This window comes from Scaptodrosophila lebanonensis, unplaced genomic scaffold (genome assembly GCF_003285725.1).
Source record: "Scaptodrosophila lebanonensis strain 11010-0011.00,11010-0021.00 unplaced genomic scaffold, SlebRS2 tig00000085-arrow-pilon, whole genome shotgun sequence".
Taxonomy (NCBI): domain Eukaryota; kingdom Metazoa; phylum Arthropoda; class Insecta; order Diptera; family Drosophilidae; genus Scaptodrosophila; species Scaptodrosophila lebanonensis.
Window position 1 is genome coordinate 4,669,312 of NW_022060564.1, and position 19,023 is coordinate 4,688,334.

At 34.0% G+C, this 19,023-nt stretch overlaps 3 protein-coding genes across 3 annotated transcripts; all 3 read right to left on the reverse strand.

Moving 5' to 3' along the window:
- Positions 1 to 2,555: 2,555 nt before the first annotated feature.
- LOC115626467 (seminal metalloprotease 1-like) lies at positions 2,556 to 3,779 on the reverse strand. The gene is made up of 2 exons (XM_030521850.1): positions 3,283 to 3,779; positions 2,556 to 3,227 (listed from the first exon to the last, which is right to left on the reverse strand). Exons 1-2 carry the CDS (start codon positions 3,761 to 3,763, stop codon positions 2,695 to 2,697), a joined length of 1,014 nt encoding a protein of 337 aa, XP_030377710.1. The 5' UTR covers positions 3,764 to 3,779; the 3' UTR covers positions 2,556 to 2,694.
- Positions 3,780 to 5,319: 1,540 nt separating this feature from the next.
- On the reverse strand, positions 5,320 to 6,682 carry LOC115626458 (antitrypsin-like). Its single transcript, XM_030521838.1, has 3 exons — positions 5,683 to 6,682; positions 5,570 to 5,611; positions 5,320 to 5,509 (listed from the first exon to the last, which is right to left on the reverse strand). Exons 1-3 carry the CDS (start codon positions 6,488 to 6,490, stop codon positions 5,361 to 5,363), a joined length of 999 nt encoding a protein of 332 aa, XP_030377698.1. The 5' UTR covers positions 6,491 to 6,682; the 3' UTR covers positions 5,320 to 5,360.
- Positions 6,683 to 10,241: 3,559 nt separating this feature from the next.
- LOC115626586 (odorant receptor 30a) lies at positions 10,242 to 13,432 on the reverse strand. The gene is made up of 7 exons (XM_030521968.1): positions 13,136 to 13,432; positions 12,309 to 12,447; positions 11,966 to 12,230; positions 11,796 to 11,895; positions 11,083 to 11,184; positions 10,902 to 11,009; positions 10,242 to 10,343 (listed from the first exon to the last, which is right to left on the reverse strand). The coding sequence occupies exons 1-7, from the start codon at positions 13,430 to 13,432 to the stop codon at positions 10,242 to 10,244; spliced, it is 1,113 nt and encodes a 370-aa protein (XP_030377828.1).
- Between the last annotated feature and the right edge of the window lie 5,591 nt (positions 13,433 to 19,023).

Consider the following 19,023-nt stretch of genomic DNA (forward strand, 5'->3'; position numbering starts at 1 on the left):
TTTACTTTTGATCAGGCCACATATACAGTTTGTTAACCACGAAATGAGTTTTCATAGTCTGAACCGAAAGGGTAGGCTAGTTCTGTACGAATGCAACACATGTAACACACAGAAGGATAACTATGGCTGCATAACCTTGATTTTTAGGCGACTTTGGGGCGGCTTTTCCATTGATATTGTACTGTTTTTCGAACGAAACGAGATTTGACTTTTGCAAGGCACAATATTTATTTTAAAATTATTATTGAATACTACTCCAGGGTCCGTAACAAATTCTTTTTTAAACTGACGAGTTCTGACGAGACAATTCATTAGTTATTCTTAAGTGATAATTGATTACAACTTCAAAAAACAGAGTATTATTAAAAAATAATCGGCGGGGTATTCTCAAATTCAAGTTAATACAATAATACAAGGTGCTTTCCAAAGTAAACAGAACTTTTTGAATCTAGCGCCCCCTGGTGGCGCTATCTATATGTCGACTGGTGCGTTTGAATCTGCTATCTTTATAAATTTTTCAGTGAGAATTTCATGACATTTCATCGATTGGAAGTGAAGTTATTGCGTTTTAAGTGTCAGTATGTTTGTGTTATCGGTGCGAAAATGAACTTCGACCAAAGAGCCAACATTAAATGTTGTTTTAAAATTGGTAAAACTTTTATCGAAACGTCTCAATTTATGGAACAAGTTTATGGCGATGATTGCCTATCCCGTAGCAGAGTGCACGAGTAGTTTCAACGTTTTCAAAGTCGTCGTCAGGACGTAAATGACGATCAACATGTGGGCCAATCAAAATTCGTGATCAGCGGAAATTCCATCGAAACTGTGCGTGAATTCATCAAAAATCAGCCGAAATCATACTTGAAATTGATGGAAATGGAATGGAACATCTCCAAAACATCGATTTATCGCATGTTGACCGAACATTTGGGCTTACGAAAGGAGTGTACACGGGTTGTTCCCCACAAATTGACTGGCGACCAAAAATTGCTCAGACAATCGACGTTTGTGACCGATTATTTGACCAAAAATCACATTTTAACCATTACCCACTCGCCGTATTCACCTGATACATATGGCACCGTGCGACTTCTATCTTTTCGGAAAAATCCATTTGCCCATGAAAGGAAAGCGTTATGCAGACGTAGAGGCCATTCAAAAGGCTTGCACTGGCATACTGGCGGCCATACCGGCCAACGAGCTAAAACACTTGTTCGACATGCTTTTGGATCGTGCAAAAAGCTGTATTGAAGCAGAAGGAGACTATTTTGATTAAAATAAATTAATTTTGCAGAAAAAACTATTTGTTCTGTTTTTTTTTTAAAGTCCTGTTTACTTTGGAACACACCTTGTACAAATTTAACTTGAAATTCAAAACATAAATTAATTTCATTCGTAAAAATTATGTTGATTACAAATACCAACAACAATGTCTCTCGTTATCAGCGATTTTTAGATTCTTTTCTTAGATTTTCTGGACGATAAAGTGTTGTTTATCAGTTGATGTTCTTATTGTTGTTCTAGATCTTATACTTTCCGTGATGTTTGCGTTTATGACAGACAGGCGAACAGGCGGACTTTTCTATATCGACTCATCTTGTCATACTGAACAAGAAATTATATACATTTTGGGGTCTAGCACGCCTACTTATGTGTGTTACATGTACAGTCCCACCAAACTAATATACCCTTTCACACTTTGTGTACTGGACATATTAAAAAATCAATTATCTCCACTATCTCAATCTTCACACTTAATATTACTGTGGTGAAAAATCGCTGATAATAATATAGTATTTAAATATACTGTGTGCTGTAATTTACCCAAAGGAAAGAGCTGTCCGATCGTTCCAAGAGGCCGAAACTGCATCCACTGCAACAGGCAGCCTTCCTCTTCGCCGCTAAGAACTTAACTAAAGTAACTCAATTTCCTAAGTCAACATAACTATCGTTACCTATACACCTATATGTGCATATGTATGTAAGTATTTATTTACACAAAGCACTTCACACAACTATCTTGCACAAGGAACGATCAAAAAGTGATATTCTCTTTATTAATTATGTCTTGTGTGTGTACACTAATGTTTATTAAACTAAGTTCAAAAGTGTATACATCCTTAATTTCTACGGTGATTAGAGTAACGGCCTGCTACAGAAGGTACAAGAGAATGACCAAACTTGGTATTTAGGTTGAGCCCCTGAGCCCTAGGCAGGTCAAGTTTGTTTCTTTATTTTGATTTTTTTTTATAACTCTTGGAATTTTGATATCAATTTTGGTAGTTACATCCAGTTAGTGTTGATGTGTCCGTGTGCCAAGTTTCATCACGATAGGTCAATTCTGGAGAAGGTTATAGCCATAAATAAAATCATTGCTCATGCGCTGCCCGCAGCTGTTGTTGTTGTTGCTGCTTTGGTTCAACTTATGCTGTTAAAACTGAACATAACATGTATTCTAATTTAATTTAATTTAATTTAATTAATTGATTAATTTTTTTAATAATTTAATTTTTTCTTTTTTTTAAATTTTCCTTTTTTGGGGAGAGTACAGGCTATTTTACTGTTGGGCTTGCTCGACTGTAGCATTCTCTCTTGTTTATTTTAAGTGTATAATACCATTGTACCTGCCAGATACAGTGAGTTAAAATTTATTCATATTCATGGATGATGAGGTTTTTGTTAATAGAATCAATTTTATTTTTTTTTATTATAGTACCATTTTGGACAATATAGCCTATTAATCTTAAAATAGTCCCATTCCGTAACTTGTCTATCATCTTCAAATCTCATAGATGGGCACCTATTATATGTGATTACAGGGAGCTCCGATTTTGCGTATACGCAATTATGCATATGAAATGCACTTTCGTAGTCATATCTTATATCAAAGTTTCTTGCATTCTGTTTTTGGAAATTTTGATCCACATGTGACGGACCTATATTATCCATATTTATAGTTATATATTCATCTCGATTTCCCGCATTGTGGATATGATCAAAATTCAAAGCGTGCAATATAGCTAAACTGCCATTACAGCCACTCAACCATGTCTCTATTATTAGCCCTTTTCTATATCCCATAGGTATATTACAAAAATGCTTCTCGTGATAAGAGATATAGCTGTCAACATTGGGACGAGGTGTAGGCAATTTAATTATGTTTAAGCATGTTCTTTGATTAATCAGTTTAATGTGGAATAAAATTTCTTTTACTTTGTCTTTGGACACTAAAAAAGAACGGGCTTATCAATTTACTGCGAATACCGATTCCTGATCACTTACCACTTGAGTCAATTTCGTAATATATTGTTGTGTTCGGCCATTTAGAAGTAAGTCCATGGGGATTGTAGGTAATAGGTAACATACCCTCTTTCGTAAAATCCTTTTTAGGGCAACGAACTGGATTATCTTTACATGGTATTAATTGTTCCTGTCCTTTCCTATTGTAGTAAGACACCAAATCTGGGTCAGGTTTTTCCCATATCTGATATTTGTAAGACTTTACAAGTATATCTGGACCTAATACAATCGTATTATCGGCTTCGTCGAACTCTTCATTACTATGCGATTCTCCTGCTATATCTGCACTTTTATCCAATTTGTTGTTTTGATAGAAATCCTGCATTAAATTGGAATCTGGTCCCTGAAACGCCGAGTATGCATTGTACTCCGCTGATTGCTCGTAGTCAGTATCCAACAATGGCAGGTATTGCCCAAAAATATATCCGGGTAACACAAATACCAGAGCACAAGTGAAGAGCATCTTGTGCCAGATGGTCTTTGAGGACAGGATCCAACTAACGAGAAGTGTTCACACAGGTTGCTTTTATAGGCGATCCTGATAATTGTGATTTTTATACTTATATAAACCAAAGCCATATAATACAGCTACTAATCACTCAAACAAACCATGCGTGTCTAATCTAATAAATATATCTCAAGTTTAACATACTGCAGCTAATTCGATATCTAGTTCTTATGTATATTCTGATATTTTGGAGCTCAAACAGAAGAAAGGACAGGGGGACGCATTCGCATGTGAAAAACAGTTTGGTTTTACTGCGCAAATGATATTTCTGATGCAACAAAAGACCACATTCTTATGTACACGAAATAAGTTTTCTTTCCTTTTTATACCCTGTACCCAAAGGGTAAAAGGCTATATTAGTTTTGTGCGAATGTATGTAACACACAGAAGGAGGCGTGGCAGACCCCACAAAGCATATATATTATTGATCTGGATGACAAGACAAGTCGATATAGCTATGTCCGTCCGTCTGTCTGTATGAGCGCAACGATCTCAGCAAGTACAATAGCTAGGATAACCAAACTTGGCATTCAGGTTCCCCTAAGCCCTAGGCAGATCGAGTTTGTGTTTTTTTTCTGATACACCCCCCACTCCCCCGCATTTCGTGTTTTTCGTAGCTCCGATAAATCTTTCGTTCGTGGTTATTTGTCCGTATGCCAAGATAGGTCAATTATGAAGAAAGTTATAGTTATATGCTTGCAGCGCTGCCGACAGCTGTTGTTGTTGTTGCTGCTTTGGTTCAAGTTTGTGCTGCATACATACATACACGAAAATAAACACGCATAGAAACGATTCTGATGTAAACGTATGCTGTTGAAACTGTACATGAACATCTCACCACTTTTGTATATATGTATTGAAAAATTTGTATTTAATTGAATTAAACATTTTAATGAATATAATTTTAAAATTAATATTAAATTAATATTATATTAATTAATATTATATAATAAATTAATAATATACGTCCGTATGGTCTCCTGGATCTCAGAGACTATCAGAGCTAGAGACACTAAATTTTGCACAAGGATGGCTTGTGTACGCTATACGAGTGTGTTTTATTTTTTTGATTTTCGCCCCACTTCCCCCCTATGGGGCATTTTCGCCATTCTATATCTCGGAAATTCTAACACCAAATGTAATTCCCAGATACCTTATATGAATACGCAAAAATGCGTATTTTGGAATTTCTCTCCATCCCCCTCTCCCCCGCAATCACTGAATTTCCATACCTCCCGAATTTTTTGGAATTTTTCATTGAAGTATACCTCCATTGAAATATACCTCCGATTTAACAGGAAGCTACAGCCATATATGTATGTATATAAGACCAAGCAGTGCCCGCAGCTGTTGTTGTTGTTACTAAAGCAGTACAGGCACACAGACACACACGCACACATACACGCATAGACACTCATAATTATTCTACACATATGTATGTATGTACAGAGTATTTCAAAGTCGGGACACCCGACTTTAGCTTCTCTACTTGTTTTTATAGTGAATTCGAATTTGAAAGTTACACATTGTATATATATTTAATTGCATTACATTAGATAATATTCTTGAAGTCCTTAATTGTTCCCACAAAAAATACTTTCTCTTTGTTTCGTACAGCGAAATAAAATGGCTTGTCTAGCTTGACCTCTTCTGCTCCATTGTTTCTTGAACGTACCAACCAGTATTCTTGTTCGAATTCAGCTGAAAATAGAAAAATTTATTTAACACAATACTAATTGTTAAAAGACTTAGAAAACGTACAACTTTTGGCTGCTCCTTTTGGGGACTCGTCAAACTGAACAACTATAGTAAAATGAAATTTCATATAAAATTAAAATGACTTTGCTAAAAAAAAGCATTACTAGAAAAATTACCATTTACTGACGCCACTTCCATTTTTGTTGGGGTTACCGCTATTCTGGTTTTGTGGTTAATACTCTGAACGAAAAGTTTTTTGTTGGACAAATTACTGAAATCTCTCCAATTTTCAAAAATTCCTGTTATGCTCATTTCGTTGAATAAAAATTCATTTAATTCCATTTCAAAATTAAATTCAAAGCCTGGCATCACCAACTCAAAGTTTTTTTTCTTATCACGCGCTACCTTTAGCAAATCAATGTCCTTTAATTGTTCCTCGATTTCTTCAATTCTTGAAATTTTGCGTGATATTATAATAAGCATCGAATAATCCGACTTGTTAAAGGGTACGCTCACCATTAAGGCATTCAATTTTGTATTTTGTTCATAAGCCATTTCTCCAGTCGCTTTCATAAACGTCGGTGTTCTTGACTCCTGGCTTGAATGGTCTATGCTCAGATCAGCACGTTTTGTTGTCTGAAATGGATATTGCCAATAACCAAGAAAATAAATGGAGTTGACAACTCCAATCTTCGTGTTTATAATGGTTTGACTAAGTCTTGGTTGCTGAATAAATTGATTAACCTTTGGCCATATAAAATATTTTAAATTGCACAAACATTTTTGTTTTAAATTTAATCCCTTTCTGTTAATTGTTCTAAAGACATTTTCAGTATTTTTTAGATACTTTGCGTTTATAATAGGTTTTTTTTCAGTATCAAACACTAAACTTCCTGTACCGAATATAACAAGACCTTCTGTTAGTTTGTTATGGAAGTCTTGAAATTCCTTAACTGCCACCATTGGGCTGTCACCCTGCAACATCAATCGTTCCTTGAGATTCTCTTCTGTGGTACCTTTTGTGCCCAAGTAAACCGTTGCTAATACTTGCCGAACCCATTCGGGCGATGTGCAAATGTTAACGAGGCTTCTGTTTTTATGCAAATGGTAAAAAAACTCATTTGAAAATTTCGCATGGTTACTACTTGTTAATACGATGCTTATTGCATCTAAAATAAAAAATAAACTCAATCGGATTATAAGCATTTTTAAGCTTTTTCTGGAGCACTGCAAGTAAAAAATAGTGCACAAGGTATTTATACCATTATTTCCCATTATGTAAGATAAGCCATATTAAATTGATTACGATATGCAAGGTACAGGCGTAAATTTAATTATCAAATGGGTTCTAGGACTGATTTAAATGCCAAGAAGTTAAATATAAGTCGAAAATTAACTATATATATGTACTGTGTATATATATGTATATATATTCCCTGACCTCAGGGGATTGTGAGTGATATATCGTTGCAAGCTCATGGCTTTGTTTTTGACGCATTGCAATTCTTAAAATCTCGTAAAGGAAGTGCTTTATTTAGGAAGTCAGGAAGTGACATATTGACATATTTTTAAGGATCGTGTAAATAAAAAATGTTGAAGTAAGAAGTAAAATCAGTAAAACACTTGATGGTGATTCAATAATCAACCGAAAAGTTGCATTAATAACCGAGGAATTCTTTGTTCAATGGTTTGGATTGATTTCTGTCTTAGGCTTTGCATGAAGGCCAAGAGGTTGACTGCCCTTATAGCATTAATATTACGTTATAAACCAGATGACCGCCTGACTCAAATCGGGCAGATTCTCGTAGCTTGTGCAGCTGATATTGTTGTTGTATTTGAGCATCAGTATTAATGATTGTTTCCATCACATATCAATAGCTACTACGAGCTCAAACACAAAAACATTAAAAAGAGATTTAAAAGTTATAGCACGTATGCAATTTTGGTTACATCTCATAAATTGAGCGTAAAATAGGGCCAACTATCAGAGAAAGTTACCAGAAATATACACATTTATATAAATGCCTATAAGTAATGCAATTATGTAATATATGTTTCATTGCTGCAGGTATTGGCATGGGAAAGGGATGGCTCATTTGGCCAGGTTCAGCTGAAAAGTTCATTTTTGATTATTATATTATACCTGTACTTTTCAAGGTACATTAAGCATTCCCTTTATGCCACACTAAGAAGGAGGCATGGAAAAATTCACAAAGTGTGTATTTATGTATTTAGAATCATCACAGCCAGATCCAATTTGTATAAAATCTACGCTCTAAGCGTATACTCTTACTTACAATACGTCATTAAACATCATCTAGAAAGCTTGAATAGCAATGTCTTTTGTACTTGTGAGGAGATGAATGGGTCAATAATATAACTTGTTCTATTTGAGTTGGAGTTTAGACTTTAGGCTGAAGAAAAGTTAATATTGTGAATTGTAATCAATAATCTTGTGTTAATTTGGAATGTTTTGAACCAAGTAATCAAGTAATTATAATACTTAACCTTTGGACCAGCTGTAACTAAGAAAATTGGTAGGGTAAAATATTAAATTGGAAATTTGCTGAGCTGTTACCTAAATGAAACAAATTTGTTAGCAACGGTTACAGATTGGATTAGGACAGCTGCAGGAAATAAATATATGTTACGTAAATATGCAAGAAATAAATATATTTCGTCTTTGAGAAACCGATACGATTTATTGTTTACTGTTTTTCACGCCTGTTTAGAGAAATGTGAAATATAAAAGGTCGTGACAGCCCGACTCTTAAGTACACTATACCCGTCTGCTGTGCGACAGTCCTTCAATAAAAAATAGCCTTTACTTACCTTTTTGTCTATACTATATAGATAGCACGGTTTGGCAAAACTTCAGAAAAATATGAAAAATAATTTAACGCATTATTGTTAAAAATAAAAAAGTTATCTCATTAGGATTGAATTAAAAATAGGCATTGGTCCGGTATGGATATAACATGTCTACAAAAAAGGACATCTCTAGGTCTCAAAGAATATAAAAACACTTAACTGCATATGCCCACTGAGTCTATTTTAAATGTACACCTCTTTTGTTTTTTCTCATAATGGAACAAACGTGATTTGCTCTGGAGTTATATAAATGTTGCGAGTCAATAATGTTACTGCATTGAAAGGGCATTTGTTCACTTGTTACGTAATTTAAAATGGTTCTGCAAAATGTGAAATGTCAATCTCTTTGGAAATAAAAATAGAACTAAAGCCTTTTAAATAATAATAGGAAATTAAAGTAATTTCCCTAGAAGTTAAGTAGATGAACTCAATTCTTTTAGAAGTGCAATATTTTCAAAGTGTCTTATAAATGTCTGAGAATTTCTATTCGAAATCTCAATTTTATTGTACTAACCAAAATGTGTCTTATTCTAATTTTAATTATTAATTTGTATTGTTACAGAAATAGAATAAAATGTATTACATTATACAAAAATGTGCAAGTTTTTTTTCTATAATGAAACATATTTCATGAAGCTATCAAAATAACATTTCTACCGGAATGTAGTACTCCAAACTCCTGGTAACATGTTATCAAGTAGTAAGGTAAAAAAAACCTTTTTCCGAACCTTCTATCGCACTGTCGCATTTTTTTTCGAATACTTACATCCGACATTGCGATAGAAGGTTCAAAGATCAAAGACCTTAAGTGACAATTAAACAAACGAGGATATACTTTACAATAAATGCTGCTTTAAGAAAGGACTTAGCTGCTATATAATATATGGTACATACTATATATAATATTTGTGTATGGCCTTTTCGAAAGCATTCGAGTAGTTTTGGCAAGTAGCTTTCCCACTAGCTTTCCCACTAGCCTTTTCATTTATTACATGTGTGTATTTATAGACTTTAAAATATAAACAACCTGGACTCGACGAACACTTTAATTAACAAAATACCAGGCAAAGTTCTTATTTGTCTATGCGCATGTTTCCACCTCCCCCTACCCCGCATTTAAGCAAAAACCTTTGTACAACAATAATAAATGTATCCCTAAGCAGTCCACCGGCTCCTTGCTTCACGGGCTACTCACAGACGTTTTCTTTACGAGAACATTTTAATCTAATTTAACACACTTTAGATTTATATTTGCTTAAATAGAAGTTATCTGAGAAGGACGTGCCAGGCATACGCACAGCAGTAACAAGAACAACAACAACAACAATGAAAGCAGTCTGACCAACAAGCGACTTTTGCAGACGCATTTTTATTATTTTTATATCGTTTGCTTGCACTCGGTAGTTGCCTCCGAGTTTCGTGCAATTCGAAATGCAATTGCTTTCAATATATATATATATATATATATATATCTTGAATTCCCTGCATATAAGGGTATTACACTTTGTAGATAATATATGTAACACTCAAAGGAAAGCGTAACGGATAAACACATATCCATCTGTCTGTCCGTCTGTTTGCATGCATATGAAAGCTCTAGAAAATATTAATCTATTAAAGAACAACTTTAAAAGCTGTAGTCAACTATTAAATATTCTGTGACATAGGTACAATAATACAATACAATACAATACAATAATACAATAATACATACAATAATTATATAAATTTTAAGCAAAATTTACAAAATTTTAAGGACACAAAATTTTTGAATGCAAGCATCCTGTTGATCGTTATTTTATTTTCCCTCATGGCAACATATTAACGTGAATCGGTATATGTATTTAATTAACAAAGAACCATTTCAGCCATATATGCGTCTCAGCAGTGTGAAGAATGAGTAGATGACGTTAAGCAAGGACTGGAGCATTTTCAGATTCATAGGATAGACGCCACCAACAAGTACCTAAAAAAATAACATAGCTTACATGAGAATTTCTTAAGTTTATGCGAATAGTCAGTGGGTGAGGACTTAGTCACTGTCATGCAGCTCTTTCCAGCAGACTTTAGTGAGGGTATTCATAGGTCTTGTAATATTTCCGTATTGGATTACATACACACTTGGCGGTCTTGCCATTCTTGTTCTATTTCTGATGTCTGTTATATTTAAAGAGCACCTACTGTCTGACTAACAGCACTAATATGCTTGCACAAATATTAATGGTTCAAGTATGAAATACATCAGATTCTCGCTTATAAAATAGTACGGAACAGTAATGCATATAGACCAAGACGTTGAAGAAATAAATCATTATTGTAGGACACATGGAAAGGTACACGAATATTACTTTTTAGTTCGTATCGCTCAATATTGAGATGTAATGATTGGATCTGCTTTAGATAGAAGGCTAATTGAGATGAATTTAACAAATTTTCAGATATCGTAGCAGATCAGTTTCTCAGATATACATATGTTTATAAAATTATCATTTATTTGTGTACCAGAAACATAAGCATAACATACCGCCAATGGTTTTTGTGAACGCAATATCAAGAGCTTCAACATCTTTTGTGTATCAACGTCAAAGTCCAACCAATTGCTCTCATAGGCAGCTATAGACACATGAAAGCTCTGTTTTAAATATAAAAATGATAAAATTATTGTTCATTTTCTTGCTTATAAAAATATTTAAGAAATAAATTACCTCATAATATAATTCATTAGCCACATAGTACAGTACAATACTGTTGGAAAATATCATTATCACATAGGCAATCACAATGATCGTTTGACCAATGGTTTGGGCCTTACATGAGAAAAAGGAAACGATATGTAAATAACATATATAGCAGAAGAACCGAACACTTTGTGATTAGGGAAAATGATAGTTTCTAAAATAAAACTAATTGTTGAACTTCATAGTAATAAAATGCCTTAATATAGGGATTCTCCAGATTATGTGAAAGCTGAAAATCATTGTGATTGTAAATTGTTAAAAAACTGCTTCTACTTTATATTAAAAAAATAATAAAAATAAAATAAAAAACATAATTAAAAAAAATAGAAATACCAAATAGTTGTAAATATGAAATTAAATTTAAAAATTGAAATAAAATAAATGAAATAAGATTAATAATGAAATAAAATAAAAACATAAAATATAAAAAATTGAATAAAAGAGAAAAAAATAGAAAACCAAATAAAGATTAAATTAAATAAATAAAATAGCAAAAAGAAAAAATTAAATAAAAATAAAAACTCTTTAATAATGATATTTGATATAACTATTGTCTAATAAATTATCTAAAAATGTAGCTTATTTCATCAACAAGCACTTGAACAGGAACCAGGTAAAGCTTTATAGTTTTCTGTCAGCGGATAATTTTATGTTAGAGTAGATCAACGATTAACACTTACAATGATCAAGGAGAACAGAAGCACGCAGAGCATGGCGCCAAAGCATAGGAATTCCACCAAATACAAAGCGTTCGTCAGGCTATTCATCTGATTCACGAAGCTGCAAAAAATATCTATAAATTGTAATTCCATTTCATATGCAAAACCCCTTTGAGTGCTGTCCAGCTTACTTGACCACCTTCAGCTGATACTCTATGCACCAGACAATCTGCTGACGCACCTCGGCGCCTCGCACACTCTTCAAACTGACCAATTTGTGTTGCAGCACACGACACATGAGTATGGCGAACAGGGTGCATGTAACCACGAGATTCGAGTACGGAATATACATGCAACAGCCCATGGGCGCCATCACAGCTTGTATAACAAAGAAAATCTCATAGTACGGTGTGGCGTACTTATCGATGCCGGGTACAAACATGCCATAGGGCAGCACTGCAAATACGAGTACAGTTTGCTCACAATGGGCGACCAATTCATTCATTCGTTATGTAAGCAAGTTGGGCCACTTACCGCGCTCAGAGCCAAAAATGGGATAGGTCACAAAGCCGATGCAGGTACAGGTTCCCATTAGCAAATTAATACGTCCGATTGAGAGTGAGAGGCGAGTGGTTTCGTGGACTAGCTGTGCAATTTGTGCATCAGCCGATTGCTGTTGGCATTTGGATTAGAACCGAATTTGTAATTAGTTTTGAACGGAGCTGGCTCTGAAGTTCTTGGTTCAAGCTCAATTTATTATTTAGATGTAGAAGCAACTCTGCTATTCAGAAACGTTTCTTGAAGGAGACCAAATGAATGAAGCAGAAGCTCCAATTATTTACCAAAAGCTCCATAGAAAAAAGATCTAAGAGCGCTATTTACTTGTATGTTGATCTACGTTCTGAAGCATTGTTTTAGAGGTTCATGAACCTCTGTTGCTGTTGGCTTTTGGATTAAAACTGAATTTGTTATTAGTTTTGTAAAGTTCTTGGTTGAAGATCCATTTATTATTTGTACAAGGAACTCTACCCTTTCTTAGAAGAGACCCAATTAATGAAGTAGTAGCTCAAATTATTAACCAAAATTTTAATAAAAGCTTCCCTAGAAAATAAGTCTAAGTAGTCTAATGTGTTGATCTTCATTCTAAAAGTATAAAATTGTTTTGGACATTGATTGAACTTCTCAAATCCATAATTTGCTATATATTCTAAAAAACTTATTCTAGCCGAGATCAGTTTTTGAAAAGCGTGATAAAGGATGCCTTTAAGATGTTTCGTGGCACAGCGAATAGTTGTTCTGTTTGCAGACTGCATCAGGAGTGTTGAGTGCCCTACGGCTAAAAGGAAGGAATTTCTGCTTACCAACAACTGCACATAATAGCCTTTGAGAAGCTCCAAAAAACGCTCGTACCGACCACGTTGCACACTTAGTAGCACACCACGCAATATTGTGTTACTGAAGAGAACCGTCAAGTAGACATTGCGTAGAATAAAGTCCAGTGGTTCCGTGCTCAAATAGATATCCACAAACTGTGTCCAATTAATAAGCAAAAATGGCGTTAATGCCATGTAACGCCTCCAGTTGTGTACGAACAAGTACGACCAGAACTTTATTAGCTTCAAGGTAATGCCAAAGATGGGCATGTCTATGGTGGACATCTGAGTATTCTGAGTAGTAGGGTGCGGCATCCTAGAAGTGTTAAGTTGTGATTGCCAATGACAAGCTTTGTGTCCTACTGTCCTTTATATAAACGTAGTCACCGCTATTTCTGCCTTATTCTTTTTAATTATACCATTATAAGTTCATAATTAGGTGATGGATATATTAATGATTACAGACTAACGCGTATTAATTATGGTGTCCACGAAATTGTGGGCGTCCAATTGGTAGATTGGATCATATAATTATAGCAATGTTGCTCACACTGGCTATGACTTTTCCTGTTTTATGTGTGGTCGTATTTTCCTCTACAGGTTTATTTAAAGAAGCCTGCTTGTTAGAGCTGGAATGCACAAAAGATGGGTGGTCCTTGCTTGGGAACAAAAGTGTTCATCTTAGACAATAAGGCATGTATATATAGAAGATATAGATGTTGTTCTCTTATATGAATATAATATGTGAAATGTATAAGGCGTAATTTATTTTTTATTTATTTATTTATAAGCCTTATCCAAGCATTGGATTACTTTTAAATTATTACGCTAGTCATTACAAAACTATATATTTCCTATTGCTGTGAAGTTAGTAATAATGCCCTCTCAGTGGTAAGGTAATTGCTCTCTTACTTGCTATAATCATAATATACATGGTTTCACATATTTAAGAATTAGGAATATAAATTGTAAAGATTCTCTTGAACAAGAGTACAAACTCACTCTTTTATTGTAGTTTATTTTATTTTAATAAATCAACAAATTGTGCTGTCGGTACAGATTACAATAAATACATATATGTTTTTTTTGTAATATAATATATTATATTACAACAAAGATATGGAATAATATTAGGTCTTAATTTAAACTTACAACTGACTATACAATAATGTCGATAATTGTCTTCGATACGTTGGGGAAATCTTTATTTGTTATTAGGCCAGCTATACCCCGATTCACAGCATAACATTATTTACCTAACCCACTAAAAAAAAGAAATATCCTGGTGTGCAGCGAGGCAGTATATACTTAAAAAACTCACTCAATTTTTGTTGCAATTCCAAAGAAAGGAATTTGTGATAGCGGCCTATGCCATGAAGCTGGGCATCATAATAGACAGATGCAGGAAATGCCAGCAATCAGAAGCGATTGAAATGCCGCAGATTCTGTTATTCACAGAACAAAACATTGGAGGCGAGTGAAAGAAGTGGCCTCCTACTAAACTGATCAATACAACTGGATGTTGATCCTGGACTTGGAATAGAAACGAATTTAAAAGCTTTAAATTCATTTCTTTCCTGCTAACAAATATGTTAGTTTATTTCTGGATAGAAACTATTTTATTGCATTATTTTTGCTTGAATTGAAGCTGCTGATGCAGAGTTTAAAGCCTCGGCATTTGCAAATGTCGACCACTCTGGTACCTAAATCGAGGTTACCACACACATTTTGGCGCTTTTTTTGTATTATTTTGTGGCATTTGCAGCTATGTCTGTGCCATGAAAGTGGTAAACATTTGCCTAGTGACATAAAAAAATGTGCGATTGTTGACAGTTTTATGGCCATGGTTCGCCTATCTTGGCGATGCTCCAAAAAAATAACAGCAACAGCAAAAAAAAACCGATATATTTACAAATATTCATACGTTAAAGCCGAAAATAACTGACCTAGCCCAATTAAAAGCAACAATAAACCAAGCAAGTGCCCATTAATCGTTGTCTCCGTATTCTCTGTGCACAAAAGTATGCTATAGTTTTTGTCAAACAAGTCTGCGTGCCATGGACTTGACCTTTTTGGTTATTGTGGTCGACCACAATTTTAATAAGCGAGAGCAAAGCAAATGCAGAGAAAAAACTTTTAATTGCATGCACAATAGTGCAGTGAACACTAGCCAACAGTGGCAGAGGAAACATGTGTATTCCATTGTTTATATGCAGAATAAAAACGAAAAAGCGGCTATTCGTACGATTCTGGAACTCAGGCAACGATCTGGTGAAAAGAGGCATCCAAAATTGGACGCCCAATGTGTAACCCGTAAGATAGATGGGCCACATACCAGCATTGCGTACTTAAAGCAAACGTTAATTAAATTAATTACCGTCAACAACAACAAAACCTCATACAAAATGTCTTTTTTATTTTATTTTAAGACTTCATAAATTAATTACAAGTAATTCACTAAATTACATAAAAATGTAAAGAATGGGAAATAAATATCAATGAAGATCTATCAGTTCCTTCAAAAATGATATCCATGTAAGCATTGTAAGAATTTTTATTTTAAATTTTCACATTATTTAATAACCATAGATTATAATTATATTTAGCAAATTTATCTACATAGAAACATTTTAGATAGGTATTTCATTTTGAGAATCTGGAAAATCGCAATTGCTTATATGTCTTACATATTTTATACGGAAATATTTGAATGGAAATATTAAAAAGAATATCTTATTTTATAACACAGTATTACGTAAACTGTGATTATGTATATGACTTTATTTTTCAGTTTTTATTTATTTTCTGCATTTAATAAAAAATTACTCAATATATTCTAGGAAATATCTGAAAACAAGTTATGAATATACAGGAAATGTCTTGAATTCCGTACCAAAAATGTTGATTATTATATATTCTTAATAGGTATAATATAATGTTTTATTTTAGACAAAGCAATAACTCAACGATATTGAAGCAATGTCGATGTTAATGAAATCATTCCTTAATCAGTGATGAGCATGTCTCAGAAATAAGCTCGGTTCGTCATACTATACTCGTATGATCACACAAGTGACGCGTATTCCCATGCAGGTCTCTTCGCCAACACAAACTGTTTTTGGTAGCAGACAGCGGATAGCAGCCAGCAGACAATAACCGGCCAAATTGAAAATTTCAAGCAGTAGCGCCCAAAGTTATGCAGCAAAAAGTTTTTATGCATATGTGAGTGCCTGGGTATTTTGCAGCATATAATGGCAATAGTTTCTGCTTTGGCGAGAGCTCAGACATCGTTCGGTCAGGCAGAGTTTTGAACCACATGCTTCACAGCTGCCCACCACCACCTCCAACACCACCAATATTAATGAATGAGTGCGGTTCTGCTCGTCGATAATGCACATATACCCAGGCTGTGCGAAATGAAATGCATAATTACTTGATAATTGGATTTGTGGTTGGCTCAACTGACTCGCAAAATTTTCTAATTAAAATGTTTAGTGGCGGCTTTTGCAGCGCACAGCCAGATGCCAAATTGCCACTTAAAGCGACGATGGGTTCTTTAAGTCGAGGGCCTGGCATTGGCATTGGCAGTACTATGCGCTTGGGCCACGTGCTGTGGCCATTGCCATAGTCCCTTCTATACGTATTTTTGTATTCTACCTGGGCTGGCCAAAACAGAGCACAGTGGATAGTGCTTAGCCTCAAATGTTGTTTACTGTGAATGATATCATGTAACTGACTGGCCCAATTGTTTTTATTATCGAAGTCTACAAAATGCGTTGAACAATCATTGTATGTTCTTATAGTTACACTTACATCATCAATTAAATCAGTTTAATGGTTGCAAGACAAGCGGGCTTGCTCACAACGACTTGCTTAAAGTTAAAAGTTCAACTTGATTCCTTAAGTCACTTCATCGAAAAAAAAGAGCCATTTGACACTTCTGATCAACATTTAAATGAATGAAAAGTGTTATAACATTTAGAAACCCTTTAACCATATTTAAGATACTATTCATTTTTATTTTGTATACGAATTATACTTTCATTATACTGCTAATATAAACAATAAGTTAGATTAAAAAAAATATAATTACAACTTAAACTAGGAGCTTAGTCTTATGATTATATTTAAGATATCATCTTAACTGGCCGGAAATATAAAAATCAAATTAATTAGGCAAAGAAGGCAAAGGATAGAGATGGTCGATTGCCATAAGAATCGTTTATTTATGTGTATTGTTTTCTTTCTACACAGCCAGAGCTAAACAAATTCAAATGATTTTCTTATATGCACCTTTCTTTATTGCACTTAACCGCTTGGGTACATACTAGCTTCCCTCACTTAACTATTCTTTAACTTAACGAACAATTATTAAACATATTAAGTAGTGAAGTTTAATAATTGTTCATACCTGATTTAATTTCAATTAAATATGAGTTTAAGCGTTCACGTTTCTAAAGCAACTACAAACAATTTTAATCAGCAATTTTGTTAAGAGCATAATTGATAAAGTTAATTAGAAAAAACGTCTTGAATTAACCAACTTTTTCGAAATCAAGTACAAATTTTAGATGGATGAAGTTCCATTAAGAGCGATATAATTCGCTCTATACAAATAATTTTTTGGGGAGCTATAATATCTTTCCCCTTCTATTGGATTGCAATTATTATATGAGAACTGCAACATAAGTGCTTCCACAAATTATAAATTCTCTCCTACAAATAAATATTTAATAACTTTAAATAATTATAATTCTAGGAAAACGCCATCAAACTATAGCTGTAATCTAAGTTCTTATAGGAATTTACAATAAGTATATAAAATATTAATAAGAAAATATTTAGGTTACAAAAAAAACTTATTTAACAAATAACAAATTCCCTCCTGCAAATCACAAATAAATAACTTTAAATAACTTTGAGTATAGTTCAAGGCCTTCAAGCTATAGCTGTGATCCAAGTTCGTATAGGAATTAATAAAAAATAAATAACTAAAATATAAGTTAGAAAATATATACATAGCTTAAAAAATAAATTTTCTGGATTAAAGCAAACTTAACTCAATAATATTTTCGAGTAAGAAAGAACATAAAACAAGACTTTTTTCATTCCAAAATAACGTTATATATACGAGTATATGACTTAAAGTCTTAATATTTAAAATAAAGTCGTGTTGCCATTGGCAGAAAATTCAGTTTGTTCCACTGTTGGTGGGTGTGTGATGGGATAAGGGCTTGTCTCTAAATAAGTAATAAACACCTTGCTGTGCCGCTGCATGCCGCACGCGTTTCCACAATAAATTTATATTTTCTTGTCGGTGTTGCTGCTGTTGTTGTTGTTGCTGTTCTTGTAAATTCCGACTCTTAGCTTGGCATGGCAATCACAGTTGCCGCCTAGTTTGGTGCTTTTAAAATTTTCATAAGCACAGAGGGTATTGTAATACATGGAATTTATTGCACACACTCGGCCGTATTTGGCCCGACAACGAGTGCTAACTTATTTATATGGTTTTTGATTACGCTTCTAGTTCTTCAAATTACTGCTGCTGTTGCCTACTTAAAGGCGCAGCAGGCGAATGCCCACGTCATATGTATTGGTACGTGTTTGAATTATGCCGGTCATGTGTATGTAATGTGCCTTTTTGTATGAACGTTATGTGCTTTTGCGATTGCTGTGCTGGGCCGCATTTTTTATGAAGTGCCCGGCATGACTTTTATGATTGAACTAAGTGCGGGGGCAGGGTTGTGTGTGGAATTCAGAACTTCAAGTTGTCTGACTTGGTTGCGTAGTTTGGATAGTTGGGTCATTTGATATGAACAGCAATTGCAGTCATTGAATATTTTTAGATCAGCTTTGCGCCTAGGTTCGAAAATAAC

Bases quoted from the DNA above. Each gene is read 5' to 3' on its own strand.
- LOC115626458 (XM_030521838.1), bottom strand. From the start codon at position 6,490: ATGTTGCAGGGTGACAGCCCAATGGTGGCAGTTAAGGAATTTCAAGAC. The intron at 5,612-5,682 runs GTAATTTTTCTA...ATTTTACTATAG, and splicing joins GGAAGTGGCGTCAGTAAATG to TTGTTCAGTTTGACGAGTCC. The intron at 5,510-5,569 runs GTACGTTTTCTA...TTCTATTTTCAG, and splicing joins AAAAGGAGCAGCCAAAAGTT to CTGAATTCGAACAAGAATAC.
- LOC115626467 (XM_030521850.1), bottom strand. From the start codon at position 3,763: ATGCTCTTCACTTGTGCTCTGGTATTTGTGTTACCCGGATATATTTTT. The intron at 3,228-3,282 runs GTAAGTGATCAG...GTTCTTTTTTAG, and splicing joins TTACGAAATTGACTCAAGTG to TGTCCAAAGACAAAGTAAAA.
- LOC115626586 (XM_030521968.1), bottom strand. From the start codon at position 13,432: ATGTCCACCATAGACATGCCCATCTTTGGCATTACCTTGAAGCTAATA. The intron at 11,896-11,965 runs GTAAGCTGGACA...TATTTTTTGCAG, and splicing joins TATCAGCTGAAGGTGGTCAA to CTTCGTGAATCAGATGAATA. The intron at 11,185-11,795 runs GTAAGTGTTAAT...TTCTCATGTAAG, and splicing joins TTCTGTTCTCCTTGATCATT to GCCCAAACCATTGGTCAAAC.